Source organism: Mytilus californianus, unplaced genomic scaffold (assembly GCF_021869535.1).
Source record: "Mytilus californianus isolate M0D057914Y unplaced genomic scaffold, xbMytCali1.0.p SCAF_6, whole genome shotgun sequence".
Lineage (NCBI taxonomy): Eukaryota > Metazoa > Mollusca > Bivalvia > Mytilida > Mytilidae > Mytilus > Mytilus californianus.
The window spans coordinates 63,518,468-63,531,474 of record NW_026262712.1 but is presented as its reverse complement, the minus strand read 5'-3'; the positions used below and the strand labels follow the sequence as shown (position 1 = coordinate 63,531,474).

General features: G+C 33.3%; 2 protein-coding genes across 4 annotated transcripts in view; one reads left to right on the top strand and one right to left on the bottom strand.

The window, feature by feature from the left end:
- The window catches only part of LOC127704734 (U1 small nuclear ribonucleoprotein A-like), a 1,100,970-nt gene that overhangs the window by 24,163 nt on the left and 1,063,800 nt on the right, over positions 1–13,007 (bottom strand). The gene's annotated exons all lie outside the window — the stretch shown is intronic.
- The window catches only part of LOC127704726 (vacuolar protein sorting-associated protein 26B-like), a 28,727-nt gene that overhangs the window by 3,667 nt on the left and 12,053 nt on the right, over positions 1–13,007 (top strand). The window contains exons 2-5 of the mRNA XM_052208927.1: positions 9,499–9,642; positions 10,045–10,120; positions 10,851–11,007; positions 11,639–11,803. Coding sequence (XP_052064887.1) covers positions 9,499–9,642; positions 10,045–10,120; positions 10,851–11,007; positions 11,639–11,803 — 542 coding nt within the window. The remainder of the gene's footprint in view (positions 1–9,498; positions 9,643–10,044; positions 10,121–10,850; positions 11,008–11,638; positions 11,804–13,007) is intronic.

The window sequence follows — 13,007 nt, the reverse complement described above, 5'->3', positions numbered from 1 at the left end:
AGGTTGAATTTTGGAGAATATAACCGCGGACTATACAAGCCTTTTAACGGTAACCATACTACTGCCAAATTCTTCTTTCCGGTCTTCGCCTCATGTTTAAGTTGGCTAAGAACACTAGTATGTTCTACACATCCTGAAAAACGTGCAATGCCTCCTTTCTGCATAGATGTATCGATGTAGCTATTCTCTACCATATATTTCGTCATCCTGTTCGCCAATACAGAGAAGTAGATTTTCCCCTCTACGCTCAACAATGAAATTGTCCTAAACTGCGAAATATCTTTAGAATCTTTTTCCTTTGGTACAAAACACCCTTCTGCCTTCTGCCAGCTTTCAGGAATGGTTCCTTTTTTCCATAGTGTTCGGAATAGCTGCCATAGTTTTTTAAGTATCTTTGGGCATTTCTTATAGACTTTGTATGGTACACCACTGTATCCGGGTGCTGATCCTGTTCTTGCCTTTTTTACCACCTCACAAACTTCCTTCCATGTTGGTTCCTTCGTTTCAAATTCTATTGTTGGCTGTTCTTCTTCTTCAACTCTTGGGCAATATCCTAAAGGTGTCTCTCTTTTGTGTCCGAGTGTGTTTCATGCAGATACTTTTCTACTTCTTCCTTATAATTACTACAATGCAGATGCCCTGATCTTTCTCCACCCAACAGTGTTTTTGTGTAGTTGTATGGATTCTTGATCAAGTTCGCTCTATTTTTCGCTTTCTTCTTATTACTATTCTTGAGTTGTTCTGCCCTTCTAGTTCTTCTCAACTCCTCTCTAACACTGTCTGTAATGCAGGCTATTCCCAACTTATACCACAGACAAGAAAGTGTATTCTTGATCTATTGCATTGTCTATAATAACAAGAATACTGTTACACACGTTGTCATGTTACCCATGCCACCAGCTACCACGACTCATGGTTCAAAGTATCAGAAATAGGAAGTCTGAACTGACATGATGATGAAAAATGCAAACACATTAAAGCTCATCACTGTTTAGATGTCAATCCTATTTGAAGTCATTCTTTTTATTTTACCAAAAAATTAAAAGAATCGGCAATGAGAAAGCATGTATCTAGGAGATCCGAAAAGTGTTCACAAGTTAAAAACACATCAGGTTTAAACTTTATATGAAGTCATTATGTAAAGTTGTTTCTTAGAGAAATATCTAACGGAAAAATTTGTTGGATTGATGAGCACGCAAAATAAGTATTTGAAAATCACGATGCACGTAAAATTGAATAAGCAGAACACGTTGAAAGATGCACGTAAAATTAAATAAGCAGAACACATTGAACGATGCACTTGTCTTGCATGACTGAATGTCATACAAGAAAAGTAAAAACGTGTTGAATGTGAAATAAAAAACGGCGATCATTTTGCATGAAAATAACCCTTTACCACCCTCTTCAGTTATGGCATACAAATAGCAATACAAGAATTCCCCAGAAAACTCCCAAAACTGTATATGGAGTTAATATACATTATCGAGTACATGCATTGTTAACTGTTTATTTCAGACTTATAGTAATTTGGATATACGTTTTAGTATATTATAAATCAAATATGAGAATTTAAGTCAAATTGATGAACATGAATTTGACAGCTAATGCCCCTTTAAAGAAACTAAGTGAAAGCTTTGACGTTGTACACTGAATGTATACTATTTCAAAGGCCCTCCCATTGTTATTATAGCAATTATCAAATGATTCCTAATTTTTTGCAAAATAAATTTTCAAGATCTACCTTCTGCCTATTTGCACAAAAAAGCACTGTTTTAAACAAGCAGGTATCTGTTGGAAGGATCAAAGACTACCATATTAAAATAGTATTATAATTCTGCCATTGTGATGATTGCTGTTGACATTCTTCAAACCAGATGTCAGCTTTCTTTTTCAAGTGTATAGGTTTGCCTATTTTTAAATTGTATTCATGTTAAACAAATTAAAAAAAGAAATTAAATTTTTTTAATATGTTATGCAATGTACATGTAATTTGCATCTGACCTTTAAGGGCATATGATACAGTTACCATGGTTACAGGTGAGGTAATGACGTTGCTAATGTAAAATGTTAATTCGCAACGTCAAACTGTGACATATCGGGAAAAGATGCATTTTCCGACTAATTTTTGACTCGCCTTGATGGAGTCAAAAAGCAAGACATAGGTACATGTATGCTGTTTCCGTAGGTAGTGGCGTCAACAATGTATTAGTTTGTGATTAGGTCTTGTTTATGGTGAACCACTATTGATAGGTCACTGATATTTGGTATGCAGTTGTATTAGCATTGGCACATCTCATTTCCATGGAGATTATTTGGCCCACCCCTTCAGTCATGGTCTATTGACTTCGAAACTTTTGCATAGTTTACATGTATTTGTGATTAGGTCAGTTTATGGGGAACCACTAGTGGTAGGTCAATGATATTTGGTATGCAGTTGTATAAGCATTGGCACATTTCATTTCCATGGAGATTGTTTGGTCCCGCCTCTTCAGTCATGGTCTATTGACTTTAAAACTTTTGCGTAGTTTTTCAAAAATGACATTTGGCGTGATTATGCGTGAAGATCATTTGTGCCAATTTTTCGAAAGAAAAAAGTAGATATGTCAAAGAAACTGAAATTTCCAGTACATGCAGTAGATGTAGAAAATTTCAACCCCATTTATCTCTGAAAGTAACTCAAGGTATATTTTTTAGTAGTCCCCTACCGACAAAGTCGAAGGGGACTTGAGGTTTGGACTCCGTCCGTCTGTCTGTCTGTCCTTCTGTCTGTCTGTCTGTCTGTCTGTCTGTCTGTCTGTCTGTCTGTCAGTCCGGCAAATCAGTTTTCCAGACCTTTTTTCTTCGTGCTTGAAGATATTGATTTAATATTTGGTTTATTGATTTATCATGACAAGTTACAGGTCAAGTTCAATTTTCACGATTTTAGCTTTTCTCTTTGTTTAGTTAAAGCCCTTTCTCTAGAATTTTTGATGAAATATTTATTAATTAGTAGACTTCTGTTCAAAGGGAATTAACTCAATTTTTAAAAGACTTTTTCAAAGACAAAATGACATTTTGGATTTTTTTCCTTTTCTTTGGTAAATTGTTTGAATAATTTAGTGGTAGGTTTGTTTGTCATTCTTGAAGATATTGATTTGATAATTAGTATATAGTTTTTTCATAACAAGTTACAGATCAAGTTGGAATTTTGTTCCTGTCTGATAATTTTGTGCAGAGTTATGGTCTTTGGACATAGAAAATTCACTTAAATAATCAGTTTTCAACAGTTTTTTTCGTCATGCTTGAAGATTTTGACTTGATATTTTTATGTAGTTTACACCATGACAAGTTATAGATCAAATCAGAATTTCGTTCCATTACAATGAATTTGTAACCAGTAGGCATACCTGCCAACCCTCCCGTTTTGAGCGGGAGACTCCCACTCAAATGGCGAAATTCCGGAAATCTCCCGCTTGCCTGTCCACTCCCGTGTGGGAGCATAGAATCTCCCGCTTTTGATATTTTAACCTTGAATGACCAGTCAACATTAATTACGTTTTTGTTGCACTGATGAGGGTAGTTGTTACCTGTAAATCACAGACCATGTGAAATTAAATGGCTTCACTTGACAGCTTGAGTGTCAAACATAATACTAATTAACGATTACCTCAAGCTTTGTGTGTTTGAAAATACTTCAAAGAAATTTCGGGTTACTTCCCCTGATTAATCATGTTTTAAGTTACCCTCCTTAAAATAATGTGAATTGATAAAAGAATATAAATTAAAAACAAATTGAACAAAGAATCGTAAAAGGATGGTAATTTAATGATTTTTAATGCCTTAGGTAAAAAAAATAATTATATTTTGAAAATCAGTTAAATTGAAATTTATAAGAAATGTATTGAACAAATCTATATGTGCAAACTATATTGCACCATAAGGTACATTAAGGTAGATTTCTTGAAACAGAGATATCTTTGTGATATGCTGGCCTGATGGGACACAAGTGTCAAAGATGATGAAAAAGGAATAAAACAAACTACACACACCTTGTAAGGTATATAACCATGATTGAAGAAATAAAGTAGATCTATTTATTCTTTTTTGTGTATAGTAGATGAATAAATAAACAGGTCATATATTTCACTTGAAAATGTTCGCGCAAAATCTCCCCCTCAGCTGTCATAGCTGAGGGGATGATCTCCCTCTTTACAGGTTTCAGAGGTTGGCAGGTATGCCGGTAGGGGACTATGTATTGCCATGCAATACTCACAGAATGCTTGTTACATATTTGAATTCACTAGGTGAAAAATAGCTTGTATGCAAACTTTCGTCTAAAATTCACTGTGGGATCAAAACTGTATTGTATACCCTTAAATGTAGATTTTGACATCATTAATTATTCATACAATGATCGTCCTGAATATGCATGAAATATTTGCCACTGGACGTTAAGCAACCAACAATCAATCAATCAATCATACAATGATTTCATAAAGTTCAACAATAAAGGATGTCTGTACCCAAGTTAGGTTCAAATATTGTTTTGAAAGGTACAAGTTTTTATACGACCGCAAAAAAATTTTGTGGTCGTATATTGGTATGACGTTGGCGTCGTCTTCATCGTCCGAAGACACATTGGTTTACGCACTCTAACCACAAAAGGAAGGTTGGGATTGATTTTGGGGGTTATGGTATAAACAGTTTAGGAATTAGGGGCCAAAAAGGGGCCAAAAATAAGCATTTTTGTTACTTCCAGACATTACTTATGTCTTAGTGTATGGATCTCTCTGACATTGTACCACAAGGTTCCATATCACAAAGGGAATGCTGGGTTTGATTTTGGGGGTAATTGCCTCAAAATTTTAGGAAGAAGGGGCCAAAAAAAGGGGCAAATAACAAGCATTTTTCTAGTTTCATGACAATAACTTGTGTGTAAGTGTATGGATCTTTCTGAAATTGTACTAGAAGGTTCCATATCACAAAGGGAAAGCTGGGTTTGAGTTTGGGGGTAATTGCCCAAAACATTTTGGAATTTGGGGCCTAAAAACAAGCATTTTTCTAGTTTCCTGACAATTACTTGTGTTCAAGTGTATGGATCTCTCTGAAATTGTACTGCAAGGTACCATACCACAAAGGGAAGGCTGGGATTGATTTGGGGGGTTATTGCCTCAAAATTTTAGGAATTAGGAGGCAAAAAGGGGCAAAAAACAAGCATTTTTCTAGTTTAAGGACAATAACTTGTGTGTAAGTGTATGGATCTTTATGAAATTGTACCACAAGGTTCCATATCACAAAGGGAAGGCTGGGATAGAGTTTGGGGGTGATGAATCGTAATTGCCCCTAACGTTTAGGAATTTGGGGCCAAAAAGGGGCCTAAAAACAAGCATTTTTCGAGTTTCCAGACAATAACTTGTGTTCAAGTGTATGGATTTCTCTGAAATTGTACCGCAAGGTACAATACCACAAAGGGAAGGCTGGGATTGAGTTTGGGGGTGATGAATCATAAGGGGGTTCAAAAAATTTTGGGGGGGGATTTTTTTTTCCTTTTTTTTCCTTTTTTTTCTTTAAAATTTTCCATTTTAAATTGGTTATTTCTGATTTATATATAAAAGCAAATAATAATGATATGGTTTGAATAGGTAAATTAAAATTTTTTAAGTTCTTAGACCACATTCATTCTGTGTCAGAAACCTATGCTGTGTCAAATATTTAATCACAATCCAAATTCAGTGCTGTATCAAGCTTGAATGTTGTGTCCATACTTACCCCAACTGTTCAGGGTTCGACCTCTGCGGTCGTATCAAGCTGCGCCCAGCGGAGCATTTTACTAAATAATTGCTTCCAAAGGAACTGTTGACATTTAAAAACGGCAACTGAAATGTGGGATAAAAAATGTTCCCTAAATGATGCATGGCTAAATATAAACCTGTCTTGACAATGATTAAAGGAACAAACGGTCTAATGAAGATGTTTATAAAATGGAGTTTTAAAGTATTGATGGTCATGATGGTTAGGTTCCTTTCTCAAAAGAAACAATATTAAAGACTAAGCAATGCTAAGTGATATAGCTAGGCCATTTATAGAATTGTTGTTTAAAACTGGAATGATATGTAAAGGGTATACTTCCTGGGATACAATTACATGGATAATCACGGATGAGACTGTACTTAATATAACCAGGAACTTATATTGTGACAAAAAGTACAATGAAAAAATAAAACAAGCAAATAACAAACATTTTATTTCATAATTTTATTATTCATAACAAATACAATGAGACTACTACAGTATATTTCTCTAAAATTAGTACGTTCAAAAACTATACACATTAATTGTTCCTTAAAGTCAGAAACTACCTGTATTAATTTAAGAGAGCACTTTTGTCCTCTCCCTTCGAGTGGTCTCTTAATACAGGTATGACTGTATATTTCTTTAAAAACCCTTCATCTAAGATCAAAAGTTAAGGAAGCCATATACATTTGTACATATTTTGGGTAGTATTAATTAAAAGGACTTATATTGTATATAGAACAATCAGAACATTGTAAGCTTGACTTTACACGTGTTACAGGCAACAAATACTTCAGAAATGGTGATACATGTATTTTTTTGCGGTCATATATTGGTATGATGTTGGCATCGTCGTCGTCGTCCGAAGACACATTGGTTTTCGCACAATACCTTTAGTTTAAGTGAATGGATCTCTATGAAATTTTACCATAAGGTTCAATACCACAAAAGGAAGGTTGGGATTGATTTTGGAGGTAATGGTACCAACAGTTAAGGAATTAGGGGTCAAAAAGGGGCCAAAAATAAACATTTTTGTAACTTCCAGACAATAACTTGTGTGTTAGTGTACGGATCTCTCTGTACCACAAGGTTCCATATCCCAAAGGGAAGGCTGGGATTGATTTTGGGGGTAATTGCCTCAAAATTTTAGGAATTAGGGGCCAAAAAGGGACAAAAAACAAGCATTTTTCTAGTTTCGGGACAATAACTTGTGTGTAAGTGTATGGATCTTTATGAAATTGTACTACAAGGTTCCATATCACAAAGGGAAAGCTGGGTTTGAGTTTGGGGGTAATTGCCCAAAACATTGAGGAATTTGGGGCCAAAAAGGGGCAAAAAACAAGCATTTTTACAGTTTCCAGGCAATAACTTGTGTTCAAGTGTATGGATCTCTCTGAAATTGTACTGCAAGGTACCATACCACAAAGGGAAGGCTGGGATTGAGTTGGGGGTGATGATCATAAGAGGGTTCAAAAAATTGGGGGGGGGGGGATTTTTTTTTTCCTTTAAAATTTTCCATTTTAAGTTGGTTATTTTTTATTTATATATGAAAGCAAATAATAATGATATGGTTTGATTTCATCAAAAATTGAAATATTGGGGTTCTTTGATATGCTGAATCTAAACCGTGTATTTAGATTCTTAATTTTTGGTCCCATTTTCAAATTAGTCTACATTAAGGTCCAAAGGGTCCAAAATTAAACTTAGTTTGATTTTAACAAAAATTGAATTCTTGGGGTTCTTTGATATGCTGAATCTAACCGTGTATGTATTTAGATTTTGGATATTGGACCATAATAGGTAAATTAAAAAAATTTTAAGTTCTTAGACCACATTCATTCTGTGTCAGAAACCTATGCTGTGTCAAATATTTAATCACAATCCAAATTCAGAGCTGTATCAAGCTTGAATGTTGTGTCCATACTTGCCCCAACTGTTCAGGGTTGACCTCTGTGGTTGTATCAAGCTGTGCCCAGCGGAGCATTTTATTCAATTATGAATTAATTTTGACATGACACAAACAATTACAAATCCTGAAATGCACAATTATGAAATTTCGACTTTTTATTATGCATAGATCTTAGTTGAGGGATACAGATTCAAAGGATCCTGTAGTTCAGTTATAATTATATATGTATAATTAACATATTTAGTTCAGTAGTTCATTTTATGTCAGCAATTTTTTATTTTTGTTTTAAAGTTGACATTATCTAGTTGTCAAAGTGTATAATCAATTTAGTAATCAATTTCAGGGACTTTACCTAATCACTAATTTTATAAATTCACTGTCATTGACTGATACATATGTCTGTGGGTATTTTGTTTGTGGTATTTACACATGTATCCTTCTGATTGTTGTCTTAACACTATCTAAAAAATGTCAGGGTTACTGGTACAGAGAAATCAATATAGATATAAGGTAATCATAGGCTAAGACAGCTCATTTATAATAGGATAGAAGGTGTAATCAGAGTAGATGATGCACATTTACATGTAATTGGTTAATGGCAGATAAAGTGGAAATCCTCAAATTAGGATTATAATTATGTTCAAGAAGTATTGGTGTTATTAAAATGATCGTTAGCTTTAACAGTTTTTGTAAGGTTATTTAATACTGCTGATTATGTGAACATGAATTAGAAAAATAATTATTCAACTGGCATGATGCTTGCATGTGATACCAGTAATGATGAAAGAGCAATTACTGGATCTTTTGAAGGTCATTGAAGAGAAAAGTAAATTGAGGTGAAGTTAGAAAAACATTCCTCTGCCTCCCACGCAGTTACATATGCAAATTCATAAAACAATGGACATAACTCATTTAGATTGATTGATTGATTGGTGTTTAACACCACTTCAGCACTATTGTACAATTATGTGGTGGTCAGTTAATATTAGTGGAGGAATCCAGAGTGTCAGGAGAGATCCATCGACCTTCGGTAGGAAAACTGAGAATCTCAGTCAATTAAGGTTGGAGTTGAGGGTACCTGCAACGTGTGGGATCCAAACTCACAACCTCAGTGTTGACAGACTAGTGATACAGTAGTTTGACTTCTTTTACCACTTGGTCACTGAGGACCCTAACTCATTTAGAGTAAATGTCAACTTTTTCATAACCAAACTAAACATTTCTTTTGTTGTCCATGACATTGTATGAAAATTTAAAGTACATGTTCTATGAGAAGAGGTACTGTAAAGCAACTAATTTTCACAGCTGTGATAAGTAAAAAAAAAACACGTATATATAGAAGTGTCACAAATATTACATAATAGGATCTTCGAATTCTCTTACAACAATACATTGAAAAAGTTAGGAAGCTGCGAAAAACATTGTTTGTCGTGAAGTTGGCAAGAAAGGTCTAAACATAATTAAAAGTATCTGCAAAAATAAGTAGTCTGTTTACAGTTATGTAATTAATTGGAAATCAAAAGTAATGAACGCATACAGGGATAGGATTAGAATGAATAAAATAAATGGAATCGTTGGGCTAAAGTCAGGGAGTCAGCAACCCAACAACAAATAATCAAAAAGACACCAATATACTATCTTCAATGATCATGATGATAGAAAATTGTCTATACCATATACATCAAGATCTTCTTATTTGTATTACAATTGAAGGATATTTTGTACATATTGTCATCTGAGGCTGTCCTATAAAAAAATATTAGAATTGTTATTGGTAGGAAAAACAAGAATGTATGTAAAATTGCTTTTGATTGTAGAGTTTCTTTGGATTCGGCCAGAGTGCTGAAATAGACATTGTTCTAGATGGACAAGACGCAAGAAAAACAGCAGAAATAAAAACAGAAGATGGTAAAAAAGAAAGACATTATTTGTATTATGATGGAGAAACTGTTGCTGGAAAGGTAATTTATTGGTCTTATCTTGCTAACAAAAACAGAAACTTTACATGTATGTATTCTATTTTAACTAATGTGGAAGTGAAAAAGCAAGAAAACAACACTGATTAAATGAACAAAACAAATAAAGATCAAGCTGAACATTCAAAAACAATTCTGTTTTTTATTCTATTTTGCTAAGTTAAATATCTATGACTATACCTACACAGAGGCAAAAGTACACATATTACATGTAGAATGAAAAAAATATAAAACTCTGTAAACATTGACATTTTTTAAATAAAAGACTAGGTAGAAGATTTCCCCAAACAAGCCTGTGATAGATAAAATAGAGATTATTTATGTAAATAAAGCAAGGCCTATGGAAGACAATGCAAAAAATGTGTGATGTGTGTGTTGTTGTTGCAGGTTAATGTGTCCATGAAGAAAGCAGGAAGTAAAATGGAACATCAAGGGATAAAAATAGAATTTATAGGCCAAATAGGTTGGTATGGTCACTGATAGTACAGCAGTAATATCACAATCACAACTGTTAACTAATATAACATTTCTAATTTATAGACTTTATTTTTCTTCAGTTAGTTCAAATTTGACAATGTTTGAGGGCCACTACACTTTATCAGTTTGAGAAGTGTTCTCTTTGTTAAGTGATATTAGATAAGGTTAAGTGTTTGAGGTGCATTTTGAAAGAGTCTTTTTAAGTGAGAAAATTATATGTACATGTAACTGAAAGTATTTCACTCAATACATGTTAAAGCCTTATTTTGTACATGAATAGAATTTATAAAAAATAATTGCCAGGGACTTCTGACTGGTAGAAGAAAGATTTTGGAATAATTAAGTTCATTGTTTTTTTTTTGGACTAAAGCAGTAAGCAGAAATACATTATTTCAAGTTTCTGTAAGATTTAACCTCAATGACACTGACAAAGTTGACAGTTGATATTGTATTAGAAAGTTTTAAAGTGTTGTTGAAAAATCCATTTTGCATTAATGGATAATACATCAGTCACGTATACAAATCTATAGAAGTTAGCACTTGAATAAAAAGTCAAGGATAACAATCAAAAGTGGTACATTCATTTTTGGCCGGGTTGGACAAAGTCCAAAACAGGCTTATAGTATGATGATATGTGGCAGACGTGCAGGTGGGCGGGGAAAAGTGGATACCTAGTTTGTGTAACCCAGCCATTTGAGTCTTTGATCTATTTTTAGAAATGTACTATGATAGAGGTAACCATCATGAATTCACATCATTAGTCAAAGAACTAGCCAGACCTGGAGAACTAACATCTAACACAAGTTATGGTTTTGAATTTTTACAAGTAGAAAAACCTTATGAATCTTACACTGGTGCTAATGTCCGGTTACGGTTAGTATTTAATTTACATACCACTTAAAATAAATATGAAGTTATCTTTTTACACACCTTTATACTACCTTCTGTCCATGCATCAGTCTATTTTAAGTATACCTCTCTCTTACTCAGGTATGTCTGAGTATCCGTATACTTTGTGAAACTTTGAAACTTTCATCATTTCACTAAGACCTCACATGAGGCATGATAGTACAAACAAACAAGATTTTTTGATAATATTAATGTCATCGTCCAGAGTTATTGAACTTAGCTTGACCCAAAGAAATGTGTTTCATTTTATAACCTTAAGAAATGACTACTTAAGGGCTGCCCAGGGAAAGCAATTCAAAAATAGAGTTTTAATACCAGCTATAGAAACAATTTTAGAATTTTATTTACCTTTTCATATAATACAGAAAAGTATTCTATACCCACCCTGGTGGAGATTTCAAAGATCTTCCTTTCGTCCCATGTAAGTTTTATGTATAGTATGGAACAGACTTAATTGAATGATATGGAACTTATGAACTTTATTTAAGGGGATAAAAAAAGTAACATTATATTTTACTTTTACATCTGCTTAAAAAATTACAAAGCTACTAAAATGTAATAATTCTCTTAAAAAAGGTTTATGTTTTATTTTTAGATATTTTTTACGAGTTACAGTTGTAAAAAGAATCAGTGACACAGTAAAAGAACAGGACATTATAGTACATACGTTATCACATTATCCAGAATTAAATAACAGCATCAAAATGGAAGTGGGTATTGAAGATTGTTTACATATAGAATTTGAATATAACAAATCAAAGTAAGTAACTAACTGAGGAATTTGAATAATTTATGATCAGGGGGAATTTTCAAATGCTGTCAGTCTTGAACCCAGTTTTCTCCCCAGGGCCTTTAAGCATCATGGTAATGTGATGGTATATTTCTTGAATGTGATGCTATCTGAATTGATTTTCTTATAGGTTGTGTTATGGATGTGATGCTATAATTTTTAGAAACAAAATGGTATTTCAAATTTCCCTGTTTACCAAGATGCTATATGAAATATCTTGGGAGAACACTGTCAATGAACCTCAACACAAAAATAATGTAATAAACATATATGTAATAGAATACAGCACTTCAGCTGATCTCAGGTAATTATTTGACATGAAATTATCTTTTCTGGACCAAATAAAAATAAGGAGATGTGGTATTATTGCCAATAAGACATCTGTCCACCAGAGTTCAAGACCTCGTTATAAGCATAGTTTGTTTAATTGAACTGTCACAAGTGTATTTTTAAAGAGTTTGAAATAATGCCCATTTAGAAGTTGAGATAGTACAGAACTAAAGAAAGTAGCATAAGAACTCATGATGTCACAATATATGTCAGAAATAATGGTGTTATAGAACAGTCTGTGTTAATTGTTTCCCCAAAAAACTAGATTTTGGTTGAGTTTTTTAAAATATTTTCCAGACAAGCAATTAAAGATTGAGCAGAGAATGCATGCAAGAACAAACTAAATAATTTACCTCAGTGTTTCAATATATGAACAACAACTCTCTTATAAATATATACTCTGTTCAAGTTTGCTCTCACAATTTTCTTGCCAATTATGCAGTTTTGTCAGTACTAAAGAAAAATGAATGTATGCCATCTTTTGACTACCAATCTTGGTGAATATTAATAATATTTGAAAGAATTGTCTATTTTGACTTTGCTCTTAACTATTAATACCATTAGATGCAATAAAGTCTTTAATAATGAGAAAAACTTCCAAAACTTACAGCAAGCTTGGTATGCCCTGTTATAGAAAACAATACAAAAACTGCATTCTCTAAGAATGCAAATTATGTTTGTATACAGGTGTTTCAGAGACAAAAAACATTCCTGGTGTTGAGTATTTCACTGATAAAACATGGTGATTATAGGATATCTTACACAATAATCAAGTTATAGAAACTATTGTTTTTCTTATTTCTTGCTCTCATGGAGATATCACCTTAAAGATGTTATTGTTGGA